This window comes from Apus apus, chromosome 28, assembly GCF_020740795.1.
Source record: "Apus apus isolate bApuApu2 chromosome 28, bApuApu2.pri.cur, whole genome shotgun sequence".
In the NCBI taxonomy this organism is placed as follows: Eukaryota; Metazoa; Chordata; class Aves; order Apodiformes; family Apodidae; genus Apus; species Apus apus.
In genome coordinates this window covers 1,460,077-1,485,652 of record NC_067309.1, presented here as the reverse complement: position 1 = coordinate 1,485,652, position 25,576 = coordinate 1,460,077, and the positions used below count along the sequence as shown (strand labels likewise).

Sequence of the window (25,576 nt, the reverse complement as noted above, 5' to 3'; positions counted from 1 at the left end):
ACCTCTTGGCTCCAAACTGCCTTTGCTGTTTCAAATGCTCCTGCTTCTCTCCTGGGCATTAGATCTTTTTACCAGAAAAAGGATGATGCTGAACTTCATTTTGCACACTCAGCTTTGCAAGTACTTCAGGTTCTCACAAATATCTGTGCCCAACAGACCCTGTTAGGGGGTAGGATGGGAAGACTCTGCCTGTCTCATCATCATCATCTCCTGTCACTAACTACACAAGCAAACGACCACAGAAAGGATGTCCCCAAGGAACACCACATCTGCACAAGTTCTCCCACTGTTAACACCTTCCAGCAGCTCAAGATGCAGACAAGCCTCTTAGGAACAGTATTTTCAGCAGAGCAGAAGAGCCAAGGGCTGGCAAACCCTCCTTGGCCTCTGCAATTCCAGAGCTGCACAGGAAACACCAGCACCAGGGGCTCGAGGGTTTTATCCTTGTTTTGGAAACTTAAGATCCCTGGGACTGAACCCACATGACACATGTGACTCAGTTAGGACAATTCTCAGGAGAAAACACCACCCCAGCCTTCTTTTAACTAACTTTTTGGTTTTGTTCCCCCCAGAAATGAGGAGGAGAGGATACATACAGCCACGATGAGGAAGTCCAACCAGCACCAGGCGTTGGTGAAGAACTTGACGAAGCCATAAGCACACCACTTCAGCAGCATCTCCAGGATGAAAATGTAAGTGAAGACCTTGTCTGCATATTCCAGGATGGTCCGGATGGTTTTTTTCTGTTCTATGTAAATATCCTCAAAAGCCTGGGAAATGACCAGGGACTCGTGTCATTACATGGGATTTCTTCCTTAGTTCCACGTCGTTATCCAGCAGCTCGTTCAAGACTGGGATGGGCAGTGGGGTGACTGCTCAGCACTGCACCTCAGCTGCTCTGGGAGTTGCAACACTGCAATGCCAGACCAAAGGAACAAGCCCCCAAAAAGCAAAGTCCTGAATAAATGACACAAGAACTTCTCTGCCTTTAGGGATCTCAGCACCAGCCTTTCTATCCCCGTGACCAGCAGCTGGTACCACTGCAGCAACACACCCCAGGAGGTTTCTCTGCAGCTCAGCACATCCAAAAGGGACTGTGTTGGCAACCAGACTGTTAATTACTGTCATAGAACGGTGAAGGTTGGAAGGGACCTTAAAGATCATCAGGTTCCAACCTCCCTGCTATGAGCAGGGACACCTCCCACCAGCCCAGGCTGCACAAGCCTCATCCAATCTGCCCTTGAACACCTCCAGGGATGGGGCAGCCACAATGTCCCTGGGCAACCTGTTCCAGCACCTTCTTACCCTCATGGTGAAGAATTTCTTCCTGATGTCCAACCTAAATCTCCCCTCTTTCAGTTTAAAACAATCACCCCTTGTCCCATCACTGCCCTCTCTGGTGAAAAGCCCCTCCCCAGCCTTCCTGGAGCCCCTTCAGACACTGGAAGGACATGAAAGCTGTGAAAGAGAACCAGGCTACTGCTGTGGACACATCCCTGGGGACTTCTGTCCTGAAACTGGTCCTTGCAGTTGTTTGCTGTCCAACCTTCCCTCCTGAACACTCAGTGCACTGTGTGAAAGCCAACAAGTGTAGTGATCATTTGTGTCTTGTAACAGCAGGAGCTCAGGAAGCTCTGCAAACACGGGCAAGTGAAGACAGGGGAGTAGAAATGTTCTTACTCAGTAACAGGAAAATAACAGGGGCTGAATTTGTCCAAAATCCTCATGTTTCTAGCCAAGTTATGACCAGAACTCAACTTGCAGCCTTTCAGACTTCACTCTTGACTGAAACTAAACAAAGAGCATCAGTCAAGGCTTTTGTGCAGCACCTGCCACAAGGGACCTGTGCTGTTCCCCAGCTAAGAAGCCCCCCAGCTCACTTTCCCCCCCCATTTCCTCCATCCAGCTTTCCCAGTTCTACGTCCCCCAGCTCAGCTGAGCTCCACTTCTCTCTCTACCTTACTCACCAGGGCCCCACTGCTCAGGAGGATCATGAAGATGATGAAAGTCTCAAACCAATTATGTTCCACGATCAGAAAACAAGTCTTCCTCAAGGTCCACCAAGACTTCCCCAGCCCCTCCTCAATGTTGACCTGACAACACTTGCAGCGCTGCACACAACCTGCACAGGGGACAGGGCACAAGGGGGGGTGAGCCCCAGCTTTGCCAGGTGACAGATGATTTAAGGTGAGACCATCAAATCGTCCATGTCTAGAAGTAGAGTTTTGATGCCAACAACACAAAACACTCTTGAGTTTCAGTTCAAGCTCTTGTGTTGGTGAGGATTTTATGATTATTTGGCTACTTCTGGATCTGGGCACCTGAATGAACATCAATTTGTGAAGAGATGAAGCTGGTTGTACCTAGTGAGGTCCCATGCACTTGACAGAAGAGGAATGGAAAACCTGCTGCTAAAATAACCTTGAACCACTTAAAGTATCTTTGTCATGGGAATACTTGTAATGGGTCAGTTGCTGAAAGACATTGAGGCCAGTGACAGAAGGGAAAAAATCCCAACCAGAAGCCAGATCCTCCTGCCTCTCAGCACTCAAGGCACCAATTGTACAAAAGATCAACCTGGCCAACCTGCAGGTCATCTAGATCCTTGCAATGGCAACTAGATCTCCAAGGTTTTTACTCTGCACATTCTTCTGATCTAGCTCCCCTGTGATGTGGGGTCCAGAAGGGTCTCAAAATCAGCTGCCACCAGCCCTGGTCCAGACTGACCTGACCTCAAGGCAAGCTCACAGGTCCCCAGACCAGCTCAGAGGCTTCTTGCTCCACTCATGGTCAGCTTACCTTCTGTGAAGCAGGCATCTGGGTCCAGATACTCCTCTGGTGCCTCCACAGGGACTTCTTCCACTTCAGGCTTTATATCAATGGTGCTGCCTTCAGAGGAGCTGGTATCATCAAGTTTCTTGAACAGAAAATAAAACCCCATCCAATTGGTAATTAGTTCCCATCAAGCTTCCTGATGACTCAGCAATTTGTTCATCAGATTTACTGTAACAGAAGCTGGGTCCTCACTTCACCTCATCGAGATCTTGATCCAGTCTACATCTCATGGCAACAGAAGAGTATTAAGTATTTATATTCTTTCCATGTATCAGTATTTCTGGCTCTCCACAGAGCAACTAGCACAAGAAACTTCTGTCTTGAGTGCAAAGACAACAATATAAAATAATATAATCATCTAAGGATTATATATAATAATAATTATAATAGTATCATAGAATGGTTTGAGTTGGAAGGGACCTTCAAGATCATCTAGATCCAACCCCCTGTATGGGCAGGGACACCTCCCACCAGCCCAGGCTGCTCCAAGCCCCATCCAACCTGCCCTTCAACACTGCCAGGGATGGGGCAGCCACAGCTTCCCTGGGCAACCTGGGCCAGGCTCTCCCCACCCTCACAATCCAGAATTTTTTCCAAACATCCAACCTAACTCTCCCCTCTTCCAGTTTTAATCCATGACCCCTAATAGAATAATTATAATAACATAAAGAGAAGTTTGGTGCTGGAACTATCAAGCTCTCCCTCCCAAGATGCTTCCAGGCACTGACACGAGGGCCAAAGGAGCAGAATGAATTCCTGGCACCTCATCCTACCTCTTTGCTGCCATCAGGGTCTGTGTCACTGCTGAAATCTTCTGTGTTGAGGTTTTCAAAATCTGATTCCCCCACAGCAATAGGCACCCGGACAGTGAGGTTGGGGTTGTTGATGAAGGACATGTGGTCCTCATCTATGATGTACTTCTCCACGCTGCTCCCGATGCCGCTCGTGGTGCCGTTGCCGTTCTTCTGATAATCAATGTCCCTGTTGATATCGGCCCCGGTGTGGTTGGCGATGCAGTTCACCTTCTTGTCATACAGCTCATCCAAGGGCTTGACCTCATCTGCCTCCCTCTGCTTGAAGTGGGCCTGCATGAACTCCCTCACCTTGGCCTTGGTCCAGGCGATGCCCTTCTTGATGCGGATCACCGAGATCTGCAGGTTGTTCATCTCCCCGTCGTCATCCGTGGCTGCCAAGTTGTCGGCGCTGAAGGAGCTCAGCAGCAAGGCCAAGAACAGGTTCAGCACCTGGAAGAGAAGAAGGCAGGCTTGGCAGAGCTGCCACACAAGGGTTTGATTTCCAAAGGAGGATTTAGCCACCCGAGTCCTGCTGAGCCCTCCAACACCCCGCTGAGAACCAGCCCTGATGTCCCACAGACCCATCGAGGCACCCAGGACTCAAGGGACAAGACACTGATCCTGCAACGTGTGCCATGGTCAGGGGGAACCCTGTGCAGCACCCTGGGCTCACAGGGCTTGGGTGCAGGGAAAAGGGTCCAGGGCACAGATCCCCTTGCAGGTGCTCAAGAGAGGGGTGTAAGCAGCAGCCACCCGAGGGATTTACATTCAGCGTTGCGGGTTTAATCCCATCTCTGGCTCAAAGGAAATGGGACAAATCCAGGCATTTTTAGCCACCACTCTCAGCTCTTCTTCCTTGCCCTCGTCTAGTGACAGTCCCCAAGACTTATTTTGCCAAAATCCCCTTGGCAAGACAAGTCCTCACGACACTCCTCTGAAGACATGCAACTGTTCACACCACTTCCTTCTTGCTTCCATTTCCCTCCACAGACTTCCCTTCATACAATTTAGGACCAGAAGGAAACATCCTGCTCCAGTCTAACCTCCCACTCAACAGGCTGAGCAGCTCCACCACTCAGCTCTTCAACTGAACCTCCTGACTGAGCCAGTGGGCAGACTGCAACAGAACCTTCCAACCTGATTTTAACCTTCCCCTGCCTGCCAAGTTATTTCCTCTCCTGGCATGTGAAAAGCCAGTTTTGGCTCCTTTTGAGCTGCTTTCACTCCCTCAGCCAAGGTCTGGGTCTGTCCCCTTGGGCTGGGGGGGTTTGTACCTCCAGCTTTCATTTCAAAGTGCTCAGATGCTCTATTTGTGGGCAGCTGTTCCAGGCCCTAGTCAAGCAAAGCACATCCCTAACATTGTGCTACCAAAGTCCACGGCCTGTTGGTTTACCAAAGGCCAGGAAGGACCCCAACAGAGCTGGAACAGCCCCACGAATCATCGCTCCCTGCTCCTGTGGTCTTCCCCATCACCTACCCCACCCAGAGGCAACCAAGAAAGACCATCAGTAACCATTTACTGACCACCAAATTTCCGATGACCATGACCATCATGAAGACAATCAAGCACATGGCCTGTCCTGCTACTTCCATACAATCCCACATGGTCTCAATCCATTCCCCACACAACACACGGAAGACAATAAGGAAGGAGTGGAAGAAATCGTGCATGTGCCAGCGGGGCAGCTCACACTCCGGATTGATCTTGCAGACACACTCCTTGTAGCTTTTGCCAAAGAGCTGCATCCCCACCACAGCGAAGATGAACACGATGATGGCCAGCACCAAGGTCAAGTTCCCCAGAGCACCCACTGAGTTTCCGATGATTTTTATCAGCATGTTCAGAGTGGGCCAGGACTTGGCCAGTTTGAAGACTCTCAGCTGCAAACAAAAATAAATAAAATCAAGCCAACACAACAACAAACCAAAAACCAAGCCAAAAAAACCCAAGCCAGACAAATGACAATTTAATTTCACCTTAAACAAAGAAGAAAATCAGGCAGAAAATCACTTCCTACGCAGGAACCATCTTGTATTTTATGTAAACAGAAGCTCATGCTGCTGCCACTGAAGTCAGTGGGAGCAGGGAATGTTTCACTGCCCTCTGAATGTTCTACTTGGTTATCCCCCCCTCCTGTCTCCCTTTACAAAGGAGAAGTATTGGAGCTTCCTTCTTGCTCTGCAAACTTTGTGACACGAAAAAGTCATGAGACTGATTTCAAGAGTGTGTGTCACAAAACATCACCTTTTTCTTCCCTGAATGTTTCTCATCTTCCCCTGGAAAAAGAAGGAATTGATTTCCAGGCATATCCAGAACATGCAATCAAAGCTTAATTTCCAGAGACTCTCCTTTGGAGATAAGACTTTCAGAAGCTGGAACAGCAGGAGCTTTGCTGTGCTCCTTGCAAAAGGCAACCTCAGTTATGGTTCCTCTGCACCCAAAGATCTAACCTCGAGGTTTTCATCAATTGATTTTCAAAAGCTTAACCCCTGGCAGCACAAGTCAAAGCACAGGAAGGCTGTCAGTGCCCAGCACTCTGATCATACTGCAACCTACAACCTGCCAGCTCCGGCCACATGAATAAGCAGGACATCCTAACGTGGTCCCTCCCTCTCCATCCCTGTCAAGTTCCCTACACCAAGATACCTCCAGGTCCTCCTTCACTGCCTAAATGCCACGAGCTGCTCAGATCTCGTGAACAGCAGTTGTGAAGTAAGAAGAGACCATAAAAATGCCATTATTCCATCTGTCTGCTCCTTAAACTGAGAGAAAAGTGGCCTTTTCTTATGCTTTCTAGCAGCTCCAAGATAGAACCATTCAAAGAGGACTGAAACACTCAATACCAGTCGGAAAGATCGCAGCACAGAAAGTCCTTCCACATCTGCCAGACTCAGCTCCATCAAACTCAGGGAGACAATAAACCCATCAAAGATGTTCCAGCCTTCTTGGAAATAATAGTAGGGATCCATGGCAATGAGCTTCAGGAACATTTCTGCTGTGAAAATTCCAGTGAACACCTGGAGTGGTGAGGAGAGAGACAGACAGAGAACAGGCAAAGATCTGCTTATTTTCTGATCTTCAGGCTAATTATCAAACACCACAACTTGTCACACCAGCTCCAATGTGCAGCCTGTGCCAGCCCCACGAGCCTGTTTGCAGCTGCCTCTTCTCCTCCAGTGCAGCACAAACATCACTGACCCACCCAGGGAAACCAGGAATTAACAGATGGATGTTTAAGCATCCATCTGACCAGAGAAGGGCACCCTTAGCAAACACCTCTGAGCTGTCACAGATGGCAGTGAGGTTCAAGCTCACACTGCTCAGTGTCCTCTGGAGTCTGGAACTGCTGCTCTTTCAGTCTAAGTCTACACTAACAAGCAAGGTATCCCAGTTGGAGCAGATCCCTAAGGAATATTTACCAACACTGTCTTACCAGGTTTCCCACGGAGAGCACGTGTTCAAACTCTGGGGTCATGGGGTGGTGCTCCATGGCCATGAACAAGGTGTTCAGCACAATACAGATGGTGATGGCCAAGTCAACAAAAGGATCCATGACAATTAAGTTCACGATCTCCTTCAGCTTGATCCAGTATGGGTGGCATTCCCAGATCAAGAATGTGTTGGCAAACTTGTACCAGCAAGGGGGACACTTCCTCTGTGACTCTTCCAGTTCTGCAGGTACAAACCAGAACAGCAATAGAGTTGAGCCTCCACCTCCAAGGCTGCTGGATCCCTGATGTTCAGCATGACTAAAACTGCTTGTTCCTGCCTGTCGTGACCCTCTCATGTCTCCTTGCACAACAACCCAACATTCTTGGGCCAAATACAAGGTTTTGCCACATGTACACACAACACTCCAAACCCAAGCACTCCAGGATGTTTGGCAATAGCTTCAAAGAGTTCCTAAGCCATGAACCTTCCAACTACGGCCACTCCTGCAGGTCATCACCACAGAGAGTCGAGTCTTTGCACTGAGCTTCACCCACTTCTCCTTTGTCCCCACCAAGAGCTTCTTCATATAGAATCACACAATGGTTTGGGTTGAAAAGGACCTTCAAGACCATCTAGATCCAACCCCCTGCATGGGCAGGGACACCTCCCACCAGCCCAGGCTGCTCCAAGCCCCATCCAACCTGCCCTTCAACTCTTCCAGGGATGGGAACTGTTCTTCATCCACATGGGGTGACCAGGAAGTGCAGCTCTGAACCTGTGCAACAAGCCCTGCCTGGATCTCCTGATTCAATCCAAATGCTTCTAAATGAAGGGATATATTTAACTCTGAACTGATCAAGGTAAAATGGTTTAAATCAAAGTTGCAGATTCTAAATTGTCTTTGGTGCCAGTTTTTAAATAACTTAAATGAATTCTGTGCTGAATGCAGATATGGTCTAAAAGAGGAAATACATGACATAATGCAGCAAAGGATTTTAAACAAGAATAACCTCATTAAGACCAACCACATCCAAGAAATCAAGTATGATGCTCTGTCCATTTTTTGGGGGGCTCATTTCAAATGCTACGCGGGGTGGGGGGAAGAAAAATGAAGAGTTTTCCCTCCCTGTTCTTTGACTTGCAATGGTTCCATTCAGGCTACACAGCTGCTCATGCTGAAGTGGTTTTTTTCTGGACAGGGAAAGGACCCACTGCACTGTCTTCTCATTGGTTCTCTGGTTGCTTAGTGTTTAGTTGCCTTGGAATTTCTAAAGTTGAAGAAGGGACCGTAGAGCCGGAGCCTGTGGGCGGGTGCGCAGGAGGGAAGCAGCAGCAGCACCTTCCTCTGCTTCTAAGTATATATTTAGTTTTCATACAATTTTATTGCAGGAGACAGCAGGAATTTGAGATCACCAACCTCATATGGCTGCTGCTCATGGAATTCTTGCTGGCTCCTGCACAAGCCACTTGGAAATCTCAGCTCTGTGTTTCAGAGCTGCCATCAGGCAGAAGGTCCTTTCCCTGCTGACAGGGTCACAGTGCAGCTCCAACCTTCATCTCCCGTAGCCTGTAGGCACAAGAGGGTCTCTCCAGTCCTTGGGAGATGGCAGAACACCTGTACCAGACATTGTCTTACTCTTTCATCTCCACACGACATACTCATTTAGAACTACAACTCCTTGTTGCCTTTACCTCCCTATCTGTAGAATTCAGGTGCAAAACCAAGTCTCATAAATCCTTCTGTATCAATAATGACTCAAAAAAAAACAGGTTTGGGCAAAACCAAGGCATGATCAAGGACTAGAAAGCAGGGATGGGTCCTGTCTTCCTACAACACACCACAAGAGGGCAACGGGCACCTTTGTAGAGAAGAACATCAACCTCAACCCACACCTACCCTCAACAAGGGTGTTGGTCAGCCCGGTCATCACGCTGTTGGTTCGGTCCTTTCTCCCATAGGACGCGTTCACTTGATCCATGGAGACCAGGAGAGACCCACCAGGTTTCTTCCTAATTTCAATTTCTGTTGTGCCCTGAGGAAAAAAAAAATAATAAAAAAAAAATCCACCTGCTGGTTAATCCAAACCCTTCCATCTTCCCAGTGTTTTACCTCCTGGCAGCCTAGGAACACGGCACGTGCGCCCAAGAGAGAAAAACCCCTTTGTTCCTCCCATCACTCTCACTTTCCTATATAATTAAGTGGCCAAACCAAAACTCCAGCCCTCACTCCTGCCAGCCCCAGCACCCTTAGAGGAATCAAGGGCTGTTTTTTTACAGAACATGCCCAACAGAGGCTCCTGTGGCACAGAGCACTTTCCACTCTCTGCTGCACAGATGGGCAGTGGCTCCTCTGACCCATGGACTTTACAACCCCTCTGCTCAGTGGGAGCTCCACCTCAGCCTCACTTGAGCCACCCAAATTCATCAGGTTTAGGAACCGAGCACTTGACAGTATCAGCTTTTATTATTATTTTTTCTGCAACTGAAAATTAGGGTAAAAGCAGCTCGGATCCACTAGCACCCCCAGCTCCACATCTTTCCTGTGCAGGGGGCATCAGGGCTGGACACAATATTCTGGGGGAGGTCTCACCAGGGCACAGCAGAGGGGCAGAATCACCCCTCTGGACCTGCTGGCCACACTTCTGGTGATGCAGCCCAGGCTGGAGTTGCATCTGGGCTGCAACCTCACATTGGTGGCTCACGTCCAGCTTTCGATCCACCCCCAGGTCCACCCCTTTCCTGTGCTGGGGCCACCAGAGCTGGACACATTATTCTAGCACCCCCAGGTCCTTTTCCCTGCTCTCCTATCAGGGCTGTATTCACACCTTGGGGTCCCTCAGCCCGGCTGCAGGACCCCGCGCTCGGCCTCCTTGCGCCTCACGGTGTTCCCGTCTGTTCCCACCTTCCCCACCCCGCAGGGGGTGGTCTCACCTCGGGCAGGAGGCGTCCCCCCGGCATGCTGGAGGGGGGCCCCCCGATCAGGGACACCACCCCGTTGCAATCCACCGTGCTGTTCCTCTTGAGGCTGCGGCGCAGGGCGGGGAAGATGCGCGAGGAGCGGCTGCCTTGGCTGTAGCCGCTGTAGCCGCTGTAGCTGCTGCGCCGGTCGCGGCCCCGGATGGGGATGAAGAGGGAGTCTCTCCTGCCCTCACTCTCCTCCACCGTGCTGTGCTCGTCGTCTGCAAACTCGTTCTCTGAGCCCGGGTCCCGGAATCGCCCTTTGTAGCTGAAGATGCTGCTCTTGCTGTTGTGACGGGAGAGGAAAGGGGAGCCTGGGATGCTGAGGAGAGACTGGGGGGGGAGAAGAGGACATGAAGGGCACGATGGCTCAGACAGGCAGGGCTGAAGGGCTGACATGAGCTGCTTGGGTGGTTTTGCTCCCTCTCTGGGTCTGCACAAACCATCCCTGCTCAGCTGCACTTCACAGAATCATAGAACTATTCAGGCTGGAAAAGCCCCTTGGGATCACCCAGTCCAGCCATCATCCCTGCTCTACAAAGTTCTCCCCTAAACCAGCTCCACCAACACCACATCCAAACGACCCTTCAACACATCCAGGGATGGTGACTCCACCATCTCCCTGGGCAGCCTGTTCCAGTGTCTGACCACTCTGGCTGTGAAAATGTTTTTCCTAATGTTCAGTCTAAACCTGCCCTGTTGCAGCTTGAAGCCCTTCCCTCTTGCTCTATCTCCAGAGGCTGTTCACTCCTGGCTGGCTGAGAAGAAGTGATCTGGTTACATTCCCTACTCTCAGGAGCAAGTTCTAGAATCACAGAATGGTCAGGGCTGGAAGGGACCTCTGGAGATCATCGAGTTCAACCTTCTGCTAGAGCAGGACCCCCTGGGGCAGCTCACAAAGAAACGTGTCCAGACACAGGTCTTGAAAGTCTCTGGAGAAGGAGACTCCCCCACCTCTCTGGGCAGCCTGTCCCAGGGCTGTAAACCTGGGTCATAAATGTCCTCCTGATCCTCTGCCAGTGCAAGACAGTGGGTGGACTCCTCTGACATGCTAATCAGGATCTGAACTAGAATATTGTCCCGTCCACCAGCAAGTATGAACATCAGCAAAGTAAATGAAAACTACCTGGTTCATGATGGAAAATTTCCTTCCCAGCCTGTTATCCGGCAGCCGGAACGCCTTCCTCCTCATGCCATCCTCAGACTCAGACTTGAACACCTTCTCAGTGTCACACTTCTCGTCTCCTTCTGACAGTTCCTTGTCCTTCCGTTTTTTCCTCCGGTTCCGGCGCTCCTTGGCACTCTTGGAGCTGAGTTTGGAGATCTCTGAGGAGCTCCGAGACATCCTCCCCCCTCCATCATCTTCCACAGCATCTTCAGAGACTGTCCCTGCCGAGGTGACCATGCCAGCAGCCTGGGGGTGAAGACCAGAGAAGGGAAAAATAAATCAGATTTGACCACGATTAATCCTCCATTTCCTGCTTCAGGAGAGTGTGGGTTTCATGCAGCAAAGCCCGAGGCTTTGGGGCAGGACTGAGATGCTCTTTCTCTTGCCAGAAACTCACAGGCAGGACTTGTAAATATTTGGATACTCTACTTCTGGGCAGCAAAGTCTCTCTCAGTCCCACAGCTTCATTTCTAAGCATTTGATAAAGGACCAACAAAGATGTGCTCGTCTGCCTTGCAAAGATATTCCAACACTTCCCTGGAAACTCTGGGAACGTTTAAAATTTCCATAAAAGGGAGTTTTCCAGCAGCAAATAAACCCAGCAAACTTGCATATATCAGGAAAAACCAGCAGCAGGAGGGAAGAGGTTCCCAATGGGAACCCCGGGCAACACAGTGATGGCACTGCTGCCTTTTTTTTGATTATACAAATAAATCTTTACATGTGCAAATGCATCCAAAAAACATACAATTGAAACACTCACCTGTGCTTCTTCCTGCTGCTTTTTCAATTGTTCTAACATGGCCTTAAATTCTGCCTCCTTCTGCTCTGCCTCCTCCAGCGTGGCCTGGTTCTGCTCTTCATAAGCCATAGCTACCACAGCCAAAATTAGATTGACCAGGTAAAATGATCCCACAAAGATCACTAAGACAAAGAAGATCATGTAGGTTTTTCCTGCTGCTCGTAAGGTCTGGAAGTAGAAAAGAATGGTAGAGGAAAGAGAAAAGGAAGGGGAAAGCAATTTCAGAGTGATACCTGATACATGAACTGGTCTCAGGCTTCTTGACCTAAATGCTTCTAAGAAAATATCGTGGTGCTGAAGATTTAACATCTCAGCACTTGCCCTGCAGAGCACCAAGATGCTGCACGTTCATGGGCCTTCAACACAAGAGGTGACACATCCCCCCCCTTCTCCTAAGGGAACACCCAAAGGATGCAAACCATGAAGGATTCAGAGTAACAGGGTGAAACTCAATGCTCAAGACTCCTTTGAAACAAAAGAAGAGGGAAGAAAAGCCACCTCAGCAAGGTCCCCAAACCCTCCTCAGGTTACAAGGAAACACTCTGCCCTCCAAAGAGCCTGAACACCTTCTGTGCTGGGAGCTGAACTGCTCACTCCCTCCTGCAGCAGCAGCTCAGGCTCTCCCAGGATGAATTCACAGCTGAGCTGCTGAGGACCTGCCCTCCCTCCTGGGCTCAGAGGTGACAACCCCTCCTCAACACACAACATCTCACTGGGCAGCTTTACTTGCAGTTACTCTTTCAGGCAGGAAGCACAACACACAGCTTGTCACAGCCTCCTCTCCTGTAGTGTCCCCCCATTCTCATCTTGTGGAGCAGCAACGTTTACTTACTAATTGATACAAGTTTTCCCAAAAGTCCTGAGTCATAAGGCGAAATAAAGCCAGAAAAGCCCAGCTGAAGGTGTCAAAGCTTGTGTAACCATAGTTGGGGTTCCGTCCTGCCTTCATGCACGTGTAGCCCTCTGGACATTGACTGTGGAGAAGACAAGAGCCATCTCAGGCACCACAGCAGTGAAAGGGACAAAGCAGCTGCCAAAGTGCCCACTGCCCACTGCTCCAGAAGAGCCCTGTTGGCTTCGTCCTACAAGATGGGGCAACAAGAGGCTTTTCACCCAACGTGTGACAAAGGCTTTTGCCACAATTTTTAGACCCAAAGACTGGGTGAAAAACCAACTGGAGGCAACAGCCCATGGGAAGCTTCCATTTCTCCCTCCTCTGCTTCTCTGATGATTCTTATGGCTGGATTCAGAGGGAAATGATGCCACTAGCAATGATCATCAGCCATCCCTGCTTCCTCAGCTGACATGAAAAATGTCAGCTTACATTGTATTAGTCAGGCAGTAACAATGGATTAATGATTGGATTAAGAAATGTGAAACGTTTTACATGGGAATTAACACCAGAACCAACAAAGGAAGCACCAGGAAATATTCCAAAGGTTTTGCCACCATTAGCCAAGATCAATGGTAATTAGAGTCTCTACTTTTGATAAAGCTCAGCACTCACCCTGCATCGGAGCTGTTACCACAGAGCAAAGGATCAGGGGCACCAGGAATGATGTAAAAATTTGCTGAGGAAGATGAAAAAGGAGAGATTATTACACCCACACACACAGGGAGTCAGAGGATTTCATACACTAGAGCACCTGAAAAACCTTCACCTCGGAGCCCTCCAGATCCCCTCCTGATCAGTTTGTCAGCAAACAAACCCAGCTTTGAGAAACTTTAACTGTGCCTGAGCTTAAACACCTTTCTGGGAGTCAGTCTCGTATTCTGGAGATTTCAAACCAGCTGACTGCACAGCAGAGAAGCTCAAAGTGGGACAGGAGGAAGAAATTAAGCTACAGAAACTTGGAGGCTGGTTTCCTTGATCATCCCCAGCACCACTGACAGCTCTGAGACCCCAGCAGTGGGGAAGGCTGCTGCCAGGCAGACACAGGCACCAACAACTTCAGGTGAATTCTCTGAACAACTCAGCAAAACCAAGGGAAGGACGTGACAGTCAGTGAGGGTGCTGAGCCATCTCATGTCACCTGCAGCATTAACTAGAAAGGTTGGACCAGATGATCCTGGAGGTCCCTTCCAGCCCTAAGCAGGCAGTTACTTCTCATCGACCATATTTAAACAGTTTTTAATTGGAAACAAAACAGAAATGAAAAAAAAAAGAGCATTTTTGACAAAATATTGAGCTAAAAGGGCAGAGCCAAGACTGTCTAAAGCATGAACCCAAGAGGGACACCTTCCCAAGGTCAGGTTTCTAAAAACTGAAAAATATCTATGCCAGGTTTTTGCTGTGCCAGGCTGGACACACCACGTTCTGAAGCCACGTCAGAAACCCTCCTGGCCAGCAGGATTAAGCCAAATCAGAAGGTTTCAGGCAGCAGCAGAAATACCCACACATATTGTTGGTGTACTCCTCCCAGTCAAAGCCCCTCGAGCCGTTGTCCAGGAAACTCTCGTTCATGTTAATTGGCCAAATCACACACTTGTTCCTCAAATTGCCCATGAACAGCTGCAGCCCAATCAGAGCAAAGACACTGAGACAAAACACTGTCAAGATCATGACATCTGACAGCTTCTTCACAGACTGAATTAGAGCCCCCACAATGGTCTTCAAGCCTGCAGAGAAGAAAATAAGACTAGAAATCACTCCTGTAGAAGGAAAAGACATTGAAAATTCCAATACCCCCCGTGCCTGACACCCACAAAGGGTTGTTGCTGTAGAACAGGTGGGTTCTGGGAACCCCTCCTTGGGTTTTCAACCAGTACAATAAAGGTGATGGATGCCCCAAGCTCACCAGGTTCACTGGTGAAGGAGCAATAGTTGGAAGAACGGGGATCTACCAGCTTTATAGCGGATTTCATGAGAGTGAAACATCTTACCACAAATCCAGAGGAGCAGGTCTGAGCCCTGCCTGACCTGCCTTTGCTTGACCCTTCTGACACTGCTCACAGGGCATGGAATGATAGGACAAGGGGTGATGGTTTTAGGCTAGAAAAGGGTAGATTTAGGTTGGACATTAGAAAAAAGTTCTTTACTAGGAGGGTGGTGGATCAGTGGCACAGGTTGCCTAGAGGCAGTGGAGGCTCCATCCCTGGAGACATTCCAGCTCAGGCTTGATGGGGCTCTCAGCAATCTGGTCTAGTGTGAGATGTCCCTGCTGATTGTAGGGGGGTTGCACTAGATGAGCTTTAGGTCCCTTCCAACCCAAGACATTCTATGAAACCCAAGTGCCAGTGTTCAGCAGGGAATGCCTGAGCCTTGCAGCAGGGGCTGCTGGGGAGTCCCTGTCCAGGACAGGGTTTCTCTGAGCAGAGATGTCAAATTCAGACACACTGCTACAAACCCCTCCAGGGACACATCCAGCTGTGTTCAAGCCCATCTTCCTGACACAAACTTCAACTTACAAAGATCAAATACCTTCTGAACTGTCTACATCTTCAGTTTCCACTGCTTAACTGAACTGTTCCAGCACTTCCCTCTCCTTCTGGGAGCAGAATCCTTCATTTAGGTGGTGGGTTTTGTTATGGGGGAATCGGGATCTCACCTGGATCATGATTAGTCAAGGCTCAACAATAAAAGCTCAGGCATAAGCCCAGAATCCTGCCAGTTTTCCAAACCATCCCTAAGCTGGGGGAAGAACGTGGCACTAACAGCTCCAGGAGATGGACCTAAACAAGCAAGAACTTTGGATGCATCAACTATAACAGTATCAGGGCACTTCAATCAGCCTTTCTGGTGTTAAGTAGGATGATCATTCATTTATAAATGAGTAATGAAGGAGGCTGAAGGAGGAAACAAGAAATAAATCACAGACCCAGCTGAATTTGGGGCCAGCCAGAGCCAAATCTCTGGCTGAGGCCACAAGAACATTCTGCAAGAAATCTGTGACAAGAAACCTTTCTCTACCAGCAGAGTTTTGATCCATAGCAGGAACACAAAGATGAAAGAAACAGATCAATAAAAAGCAATTCTTATGGAGGAATCTTTTTTTTTTTTTTTTTTCAGATGTCTTTTACTTCAATCTTCAAAACTTTTCCTCCAAGCCAAAGCAGGTTTTTGCTGACAGTTCTGCCAGACAAACACGGGTCACGGTGCTGGTTCACATGCTCATCTCCTCCCCCTCCCCAGCACATGCAGCCACTGACCAGCCCCCCTGGTTCTGGTTTGTATGGTGCTCTCCCACAGGCAGATCAGGAGAACTGGGTTTGGACCCAACATGATCAAACTGGCAGCAAGTGCTCCCAGACCAACCACAGCACAAAGAAGTCACCTCCAGGTTCCCCCTGGCTCCCTTCAATGTCCACGTGTCACAGGCACAGAGACTGATGGCATCAGATAATTAAAATACCAATAATTCAAGTGCCAATAAAAAGCTTTAGACCAGCACAGAGTTTATTATGGTCTATCAAGCCAGAAGACGAAAGCAGGATTTTGGTATTTTAGCTCACAGAAGCCCACACATCTGTACAGACCCTCTACCTGCACGGAATTTTATCCAGTGTTGTGTCACATTCTGGTAATATTTCCCATTTTTATGTCATCTAAAAAACACACATCTGCCCTGAGCTGAAAAGGGGCTCAGGTTCCACCCCCCTCTTTGCTGTCACTTGGATTAAAAGGAAAACTCCATCAGTTTGGAGCAGTATGGAGAGAATGATACAAAACTCAACTGCCCTGCTCCTTCCCCCAGGAAGACAAGAAATGCTGCCACACAATTAGTAACCAGCTCATTGAAGCTGCATCATCTTCACTTTGCTGATTATGGAAGTGACACCAACACTGAAACTGATTTTAAGGTGGATGCTTTTCTTCAAGCAAGCCAGTAACCCCTGGAGCAGTGTCAGAACCACAACTGCCCTCCAGACCCATCTCGTGCTGCCAACAACTACCAGGGACCTCCTGCTCCTGGTGTGAGCACTGCCAAACACTCAGGGAGGCTCCATCACTCCAGCATCTCCCACTCAGTGCAAGGGAAGCAGATGCCACTTTGGAACATCATGCACAACAGCCACGACCATCTGATGGGTTTAGCAGTCTGGAATGGGGACAAAAGGGATGGGCCCCTAGGATTCCATAGTCTCTTTTCTGGCAAATGTAAATGCAAGTGTGGCCTGAGAAAGCAAAAGAGCCATGATCAGTTGATGCATCAGGAAACAAGCACCAAGAAACAGGAGCCTCGTCCAGTGACTATTTTGGGTGCCCATTTTGAGGCAGGTCAGGCACCTACAACTGGAAAACTTACCAACACTTCAGTGCCTGTGAGAACTGAGCCTTGAGCTTAAAATAAAAACTTGAGAAACCACCTGCATGAGAGTCTTCCATACAAAAATCCAGGATCAGAATCATATCCTCAGTCTGTACAGTCTCTGTGGTCTCTTCCAAGAAAGGAAGGGCTGTTGCTCACCCTCTGTCACCCAGATGGAGGTGAGATCAAGCAGGAGCTCTGCAAGTCCTGCAGCTCTGGGTGTGGCAGGTGAAATGGGCAGGTCTGTGCTTGAAGACTTGGGCCACACACCACTGCTCTACCAGCTGACAGTCATTTCCACCACAACACACCAGGGCAGAAGCTGGGAGTGCAGATGCTTATCTTAGTCTGTCTCTAAATGGCAGCACTGACACTTTCTGAAAGCTTCTTGTCATCACCTAGAAGACAACCTGCCCCATCTGCCTCCAGGCAACTGGAGTAGAAAGGTTTTAATCTTGGTTGGGTTTTGCTCACTCGCTTTACAAAGTTATTCCTAACACAACTCCAGGAACACTGACTGTCCTGGTCTGAGCCAGGATGAAGCCTGGAACACTTACTGATAGTTAAAAGAAAGCTTACTGAGGGAAATAAAATCAGTACAAGTGGCCTCATCCTGGCTCAAACCAGGACACTGACGTTGAAGGGATGACTTGCTGAGCAAGAAACTGTTCAGCAGCAGGAGGAAGGGAGTCTCTGATCATTTATTCATCCTTTATTCATCTTCATTCGTTCTAAACTCTGGGCCTGGCTTTCATTTCCCAGATGGGGTGGCCACAGGAGTGCACAGGGACCGAGCAGCAGGGACCAGCAGACTGCTCATCCCATAATTTGGTGGCCCAGAAGCCTTAATGTCAAACTGCTCTGTTCATACAGACTGCAAAGCCCATCAAAAAGATATCCCAGTGCCTTTTTCTGAGAAACAAGCAATGCAGGACGAGAGGGGAGATATGGAGAAGGGAAGAGATGCAAGAGCAGCCTTGAATGCTTCATGGTTCTCACCTGGAATGACAGAGATAGTTTTCAAAGCTCGGAGAACTCTGAAAGTTCTCAATGCTGAGACATTCCCAAGGTCCACAAACTCTGTGACATATCTGCAATGAGGGAGGTCACACACAAAAAACACAATGACAATACACACACCAAAGTCAAAACACCAACTACAGACAAAGCAATACATCACTCACAGGGGCCTGTACCCAACAGCTAACACCAACCGGAGGCCGCCTTACCTGGAATTACAGAAATAGTTTTCAAAGCTCTCAGAACCCTGAAAGTGCGCAGAGCTGAAACATTGCCTAGGTTTACAAACTCTGTTATATACCTGCAGAATTAAACCAGAGTTAATGGCACCATTGGGGTCACCCTCCCTTTCATATAGCTGTCTGTTTGCAGGAAACAGCTTGTCATTGCAAGTGCTTTAGAACTGGCATTTAAAAAAGAGAGAGAGAAAATGTCTGGGCCAAAACACAGCTGAGGTCTCTCCACCCTGCAACCAGCTTGTCCAGGTGTTCTCCTCTGTGGAGGACTTGGGAATTCACAACTCTACAGAAGACAGCCACTGTGAAACTGTCAGAGTGTGAGGAGACTTGGTGGCATCACCTCAGCTCAATGGTTTCGGGTCTATTCACTTCCCGTCATGTTTTTAATGAAGTATGAGCACCTTTTGCTTTCATTAGCATCCTCCATTTTAAGCCTTTATGCTTTACTCCCTGTTTGGGAGCCACGGGTAGGAATGAGCATCCCCATTTTGATCAGGGGATAAACCTGAGATACACAGAGGCTTCAAGCCAGGTTAACAGGGCTCAATTTGACCATGACCCAGAAAAGAATGTTTCCTCTGTGCTGACTGGGGAGAAACATGGTGTAGAAAAAAGCCAAGAAATGCACAATATTCAAGATTCTTCCTGGTGCAGAAAGGCCTCAAGTGCTTCATAAAATTTAGACCCTATTAGTGGGATTTAAATAACACACAGGCAAGGGTTGTAGCTGAAGTCCACAGGACACCTCAGCAGAAATAAGGAGGTTACAGAGTTAGATCAGCTCATTTAAGCACATTTAAGACCAAGGGGTCTTAAGGCATCAGGCCTTTTCAAGCTGCTCCTGGGGAATTTCTCCAAAGACAAAGGGAAAAAGAATTCACCAACCCAACCTGGTCTGTGTGCCCCAGGTGGGGGGTCTCACCCCCACAGGCCTGTTCCCACCACACGCAGCAGGTCCCAGCTGCTCTGAACTAAGGCTGAAGTCCCAGGGAGTTCCTGGTTATTTTGCCTTTTGTGAACAATGTTCAACCCTTTCCCTGGCATTTAAAGACATGACTAACAGGCGAGCAGAAAAAGAGCAGAAACTCAAGAAAATCAACAACCTTGGGTGCAGAACCCAGCCAAAAAAAGATGTTTTGTATGATTAAAGTGCTATGAACCCTTGAAAACTGGGGTCCTGAGCCTTCCTACACAATCCCTCAGTTTTCAGCAGCTGTTCTTCTGGGAGCCCAAACATGCACACGTGCAATATTCCAAAAACAGATGTAAAAAAAAAAAAAGAATCTTTTCCACCAGTAAGTCAGAGCAGCAGTGACAGACACCTGGTTTCAGCAGCAGGACTGAGCCTACACAGCGACCAGCACAGCCAGAAAGGGCAAAACCAGAACCCTAGTGAGCACCTCCCAGTTCAGCTGTGAGCTCAGACATCCCCAGGAATCCACTTTATTAGACCAAGGCAAGTTCATCTGGCACAAGAGAAAAGAATGAGGAAGGAAAAGAAAGTGTTGCCTCTTCTGACACTGCCCCTTCCATCAGAAACGGGGTCGTCGCTGTTCAACCTTCAGCCACAGCCCCGGGAGTTCTCATCTCCGAGCCCAAGGGGTGGCAAAGATGAGAATTTAAAGATGTTTGGCTCCTAGTCCTGTGCTTAACAGAACAAGGAGCCACCCCAGGAGGTGAGCAATCCAAAATGCCAGCCACTATTATAAAGGCTTACATCAATAAAGGCAGTTTTAAAAAAAACAAAAACACAATGTATTTTTTCGCAGCATCAACTCGATGGAGTCACACTGGAATCCTGAAACATCCAATCTCTTGAGGGTTCACTTCAGTTTTCCTTGATTCATTTTTTTTCCCTTACCCCACCCACCACCCCCTTCCTCAGGCCTCAAGCCCCTCCCGGGTGCCACAGCCACCTGAAATCATCTGAAATCACAACTTACGCCATCATGATGACGCTGAAATCCAACCAGTTCCACGGATCCCGCAGGAAAGTGAAGCCATCTATGCAAAACCCTCTCGCAATGATTTTCACAAGGGATTCAAACGTATAAATGCCAGTGAAGGTGTACCTGCCACGAGGAAGAGAGAGAGCTGCACTGCAGAGCCTGGGGAAACGGCGTTTCAGTCATGAAAAGTCATGAAATGCAACCACTTTTGTCTGAACAAAGTGGATACAAACGATGAGTTGTGTTCCCAGCAGCTTAAGACATGAGCAGGAACAAGGATTCTCAACAGAAGGGAAACACCCCTCTGTGAGCTTTGTAGAAACACAAACATTACTTACTCCACATTCTTCGACCATTCGGGTGGGTTACTAAAAGTCATGAATACACAGTTGGTCAAAATAGTGCACATAATGATCATGCTAAATACTGTGGAACAAAGTCAAGGATCCAAGGGACACTGGGTGTGGCTTTTACATCCCCTTCTGGCTCCCCCGAGCTCACTGCACTACAATTAAATTCAACAACTCTTTCCAGTCTGTTGTCTGTGGATCACAAATAACAGCCAAAATGCTCCCAGCAGCCATGGGAAATAAGACCCCTCAAACTGCTAATTATACAGAAACAAGGTTTTCATGTCACCATTCCATTTATTTTCTATTTCCTGGTATTTTTTTAGCAAGCCCCAAAATCACACGTGGAAACAAAAAACATCTCCCCAAATAATTCCATCTATTCAGTAACATCAAAATACATTCTTGCCAATGGATGCAACAGGAAAGCAGTGCTGCAATCCATGGGCAACCCTGGATTGAGCTTGGGGAAAACCTGAGGAATCTTGCCCAACATCCCTCTGTGTGTTCAGGATCTCGTGTCCTGTTTGGAAGGTGCTGGACCGACCTGAGGAGCATTGCAGGGACAGCACAATTCCTGAATTAGCAGTTTGAGGGGTTAACTACTGATTTCTCAGCAGGGTGGTGAACTCCAGGGTTAGATCCAAAGCTGTTTGACTTCCAAAGCTGCAAACAGACTCAACTGGATCTTAGCTCAAGGCCCCAGCCCCAGGACCTCATCCCACCCTGCCAGGTCTGTGCCTCCCGACCGCGTCCCAGCTCACCCAGAGGGATGGGAACAAGAAGGAACACACGAGCCCAAGAAAACATCCCCAGCCTCACATCCCAAGCAGAGCCTGAAGCATGAAGAGGTGGAAAAGCTTTTTCTTCCTTTGGGATGCAGGAAGGAAGGACCTAGAAGCCTCTAAAACAACATGGGAGTGTGTTTCTGGTTCCCAGTCACTTTCCAAAAATAAATAAATAAACAGGGCAAAGCAGCTCAGCCAATATCCCACTTTTGTCATCCCCCCCTCTCCTAATGACACGTGCTGATGTTCCTGAAGCAATCTGAGCTGTCTGAAGCCCTGCAGTGGAACAGTTTGGAACAGCCTTGCCATTAGAAGGAAGAGATGCCAAAAGAGCAAGAAATCAGCGTCTCATTAGGGATCAGGGGCCTTTGGCTCCTTCTCTACTAATTATTTAACCATATTAGCAGCTAGTTAAACTCAACTCCCCTTCACATGAAGCATAACCTTGCAGCATATTTGTTCCCAAACTTATCAATGTCTGTGACCCTGATGGTCCCTTCCAACTTAGCATATTCTGTGATTCTATGATTGATTCTGTGATTGATTCTATGACTGATTCTATGATTCTAAGAACAGGCACAGACAGGTGCAATTTAGCAAGGAAAACAACCTAAATGTCCACTTGACTGGAAATATCTAAGGGACCATCCTTTTCCATTCAAAACAGCCCATTTTTGTCATGCTTCAAGGCCAATCCAGCTTCATCAGGCACAGAAAGGTAACTCAGAGACACTATCTGGGCTGAGCAACGAGGCCACGGGTTTTTCAGTGAATATACAAAGGCAACAATAACTCGGTAATAAAAAGGATATGAATGTATCAAAATTTTAATAGCTATTCTTCTAAACAGATTAAAAGGACTTAAAATGTACAAGGCAGGTGTGGCACTAAATCGGAAGAGTGTTTTCCCTCTGTTTAGTACTACAAAGGTCTGCAGAGAAACAAAAAGAGAAAGAAAAAGAGAGAGAGAAAAAGAGTTAATGCATGAAAATCCAAGCATGAGTCGTACAAAAAAACAGACCAACAACTTCCATGGTAAAAAAAAATAATAGCATTTTATGCAGTTTAAAGAATAATCTCCTTTATGAAGCCCCTGTTAGGATAAAACATACCTACCAGTGCATCATGAATAATTCTACTCCAAACCATCCATTTTACTCGACATCTCAGACCGAGCAGAAGCAAAATCTCCCATCCATGGGTGCACATTTTCATCATATGGGAGTAGAAAAATTATTAACCTGAGCCAATAGTTAAGAACCAAGGCCCAAATCAACGAGGGGTCACAAATCCAGGAGCAGAATTAACAGCTGAACCCAGTCCTCAAACCACTGCCCCGGGAGCAAGACAGTGTCCATGCAGCCTGTGCCCCCTTCCCAAACCTCACCAACAGCCACCCAGTTTTATGAGACCTCACCTGCAAAGAAGGGTTTGACACGTAAGCAGAAAGAAAATGTCCCCACAGGGTCCCCCAGCCCAGCAGACACAAGTCAGGCCCCATCATTCCCATTCCTGGGCAATGCTGAGCACCCCCCAGGCTGGTGCCTCAAAACTCCAGGCACAGCCACATGTCCCCACTACCCTTCCTTAGCGAGATGTTAAGGTTTGCTCCTTCCTACAGAACCTGTGGAATGAATCACGTAAACGTGAGGCAGAATCCACCTCATCCCTCCACCACCAGCCTTAAGACACAGAGCAGCTCTCCCATCTCCCCGCCAGCGAGCAGGCGTCTCGAGAAGCAGCCATCTGGAGAGGCTAAATTAGAACTGTGGTTGCCTGATACCAGCACACTCCATGCACCTACTGCTCAACTTGAAAGGGAGAAGAAAGAAAAAAAAAAAAAAAAAAAAGCCATTTGTCCGCCCTGAAAAAGCCAAAGCCCTTTCCCCAGCACCATCTTCCCATTCTCCATTCCCTCTGGGATGCTGCAGGATGAAGCCCAGAGCTCTGCCCACCCCAGCCCCCCGTTTGGCACCACCCGGAGCCCAACCCCAGGGAATCCACCAGGGCTGGCTGCCAAGGCTCTCACTGTGCTTCCCCAGGAGACTCACTCTGAGGAAATTTGTCATTTCCCTCCCAGCAAGTGAAACAACATCTTTTAGCTCATTTGGCTAAATTAGCCCGTTGAGCAGTAAATTATTTGAAAAGGAAATCAAAATCAGATTGTGGTTCAGCACCAAGTGAGGAAGATTAGTTAGCATAACCACTAATGCATCTCCCCACAAAAGCACTTTAAAGACAACCCTGGACAGCTCTTGAATTGCAGCATCAAGAATTCATGAGCAGATTACCTTGGCATGTAGCAATGTTCTAAAAGGCTGTAAGCTTTCAGAATTGCAGATTACAGAGTGGTCAAGGGACACTGGATTTTTGGCAACCAGCTTCTCTTCCCTGACGCCAGAAACTTTTCAAGCCTCACCTAACATTCATTTTTTAATCTCCTTTCCTTGTCCCCTGCAGAGGCTTTGCAGCAGGATGCCCACCACATCAAGATGCTCACAGGCTTCAGTTGTGTCCCTGGAGCAGCACTGAGCTCTCAGCTCTACCACATCTTTGAAGCTATGAAACCTCTGACGTGGCTGTGCTGAACATCACGTGGGCACAAGGGGAACTGGACAAAGCCTGAAATTCCCCCCAAGCCCCAGGCAGGGGTTCTGTGAGGTGGCTCCATTTCATTATGCCTCCACCATTTCCACATGGGAAAAACCCCTGTGGTTTGCTCAGACACAGCTCAGCAAGCCAGGAGTGAAACTGCTCCTCACCTGCAGCCACGGGGCTGTTCCTGCTGCTGCACAGACCTAAAGCACCCAAAGATTCAGCCCCACACAAGAGGAGCACACCAGGCTCAGCTGGGGGTGGAAACTGATGACACGGGGGGTCAGAAACCCTTGGCCTTGGCACTCCAGAATGGTTCCATGGAACATGCATCTTCAGTCGCAAGGATCAGAACAGGAATTTGGCACCCTCTGCTGTAACAGAAGCTGTTTCATCCAAGATCAGGGCGATTCCCTTCCCAACACCAACTCCACTTGCCAGCTTGGTCCCTCCTCTATTGCATGACCCCACATCAGGCAGCTCCTTGTTTCCTCTTCCCTGCTCTGCCCACCTTTCTTTTCAGACCATCATGCCTGTTGAACTTCTTCCTGCCTATAAAGCCACAACTGGGCCTCTCAATACAACCCCAAACCAAATCAGGTGCTGGACGCGCCCGTCGATTCCAACTGTTCCACCATCCCCTGCTCCAGTTCTCCCTTGTACCTTAGAAAATCCAGGGAAAATCTCTGCTTGGCCTCATCAACAGAAAGGAGAGCACAAAAGCCAAGAAGTGTTTGGCAACTCAAAACCTGATCTTGGTTTTTCTTGATGCTGCTGACATATTAAAACTCCATTTCAAAATGGCTGCAGGCTCTTAAAATGTTTCCTGGTTCGGGTCCAAGAACATCCTCAAGCCCTTTTAAGATCTGCTGAGGCAAAGCTCAAAACTCAGGGGAAGGTGGTACCTGGGGAAAGGCCTTTTCCCATCATCTTCCAAGAGCTGAAATCCAGGTGAACTTTCCAAAGCCTCAGTTTGTTGTTAGAGTTGTGAAAAGGGCTCTGACCACTTCAGCTTTCTTGAAGCTGTCTGGGAATCTGCACTTCACAGAAACCTTCAAAATAGCTCTCACACAAAAGGCAGCAAGATGACAAAAGATAAGTCTTCTCCAAGCCAGTCAGTAAAATGGGGCATTCAAGAAGCTCTGCTGGAGAGCACAGCAGAACTGACCAAGTGATGGCCAAAAGCATCCCAGGTAGATGAGGATTTAACACCCTCCTGCTTCGTGCAGCTTTTACATGAAGCATTTCTGTGATGGCTGAAAAGTGAGGAGGAGTGGGCAGAGGACTGAAGAAGAAAACAGCTTTATGAACAGCCTAAGAACATATGGAACCATCTTCCTCTGGTGGGAACTGATGGCTGCCTCACTCGTGTTAAGCAAGAGAGAGTGAGGACTTT

General features: G+C 48.3%; 1 protein-coding gene across 3 annotated transcripts in view; it reads right to left on the bottom strand.

Moving 5' to 3' along the window:
- SCN8A (sodium voltage-gated channel alpha subunit 8) overlaps nucleotides 1-25,576 on the bottom strand; it is a 53,680-nt gene that overhangs the window by 14,777 nt on the left and 13,327 nt on the right. Inside the window, exons 3-20 of one of the 3 annotated variants that reach the window (XM_051641376.1) lie at nucleotides 22,399-22,516; nucleotides 20,786-20,876; nucleotides 20,442-20,570; nucleotides 18,239-18,330; nucleotides 14,388-14,609; nucleotides 13,498-13,561; nucleotides 12,823-12,964; nucleotides 11,952-12,158; nucleotides 11,147-11,434; nucleotides 9,994-10,353; nucleotides 8,960-9,095; nucleotides 7,064-7,302; nucleotides 6,474-6,647; nucleotides 5,154-5,510; nucleotides 3,609-4,079; nucleotides 2,800-2,917; nucleotides 1,968-2,122; nucleotides 597-770 (exon numbers count right to left, since the gene is read on the bottom strand). In XM_051641376.1, the coding sequence (XP_051497336.1) occupies nucleotides 597-770; nucleotides 1,968-2,122; nucleotides 2,800-2,917; nucleotides 3,609-4,079; nucleotides 5,154-5,510; nucleotides 6,474-6,647; nucleotides 7,064-7,302; nucleotides 8,960-9,095; nucleotides 9,994-10,353; nucleotides 11,147-11,434; nucleotides 11,952-12,158; nucleotides 12,823-12,964; nucleotides 13,498-13,561; nucleotides 14,388-14,609; nucleotides 18,239-18,330; nucleotides 20,442-20,570; nucleotides 20,786-20,876; nucleotides 22,399-22,516 (3,537 nt within the window). The remainder of the gene's footprint in view (nucleotides 1-596; nucleotides 771-1,967; nucleotides 2,123-2,799; nucleotides 2,918-3,608; nucleotides 4,080-5,153; nucleotides 5,511-6,473; nucleotides 6,648-7,063; nucleotides 7,303-8,959; nucleotides 9,096-9,993; nucleotides 10,354-11,146; nucleotides 11,435-11,951; nucleotides 12,159-12,822; nucleotides 12,965-13,497; nucleotides 13,562-14,387; nucleotides 14,610-18,238; nucleotides 18,331-20,441; nucleotides 20,571-20,785; nucleotides 20,877-22,398; nucleotides 22,517-25,576) is intronic. The other 2 variants (XM_051641377.1, XM_051641378.1) reach the window with 2 other exon arrangements.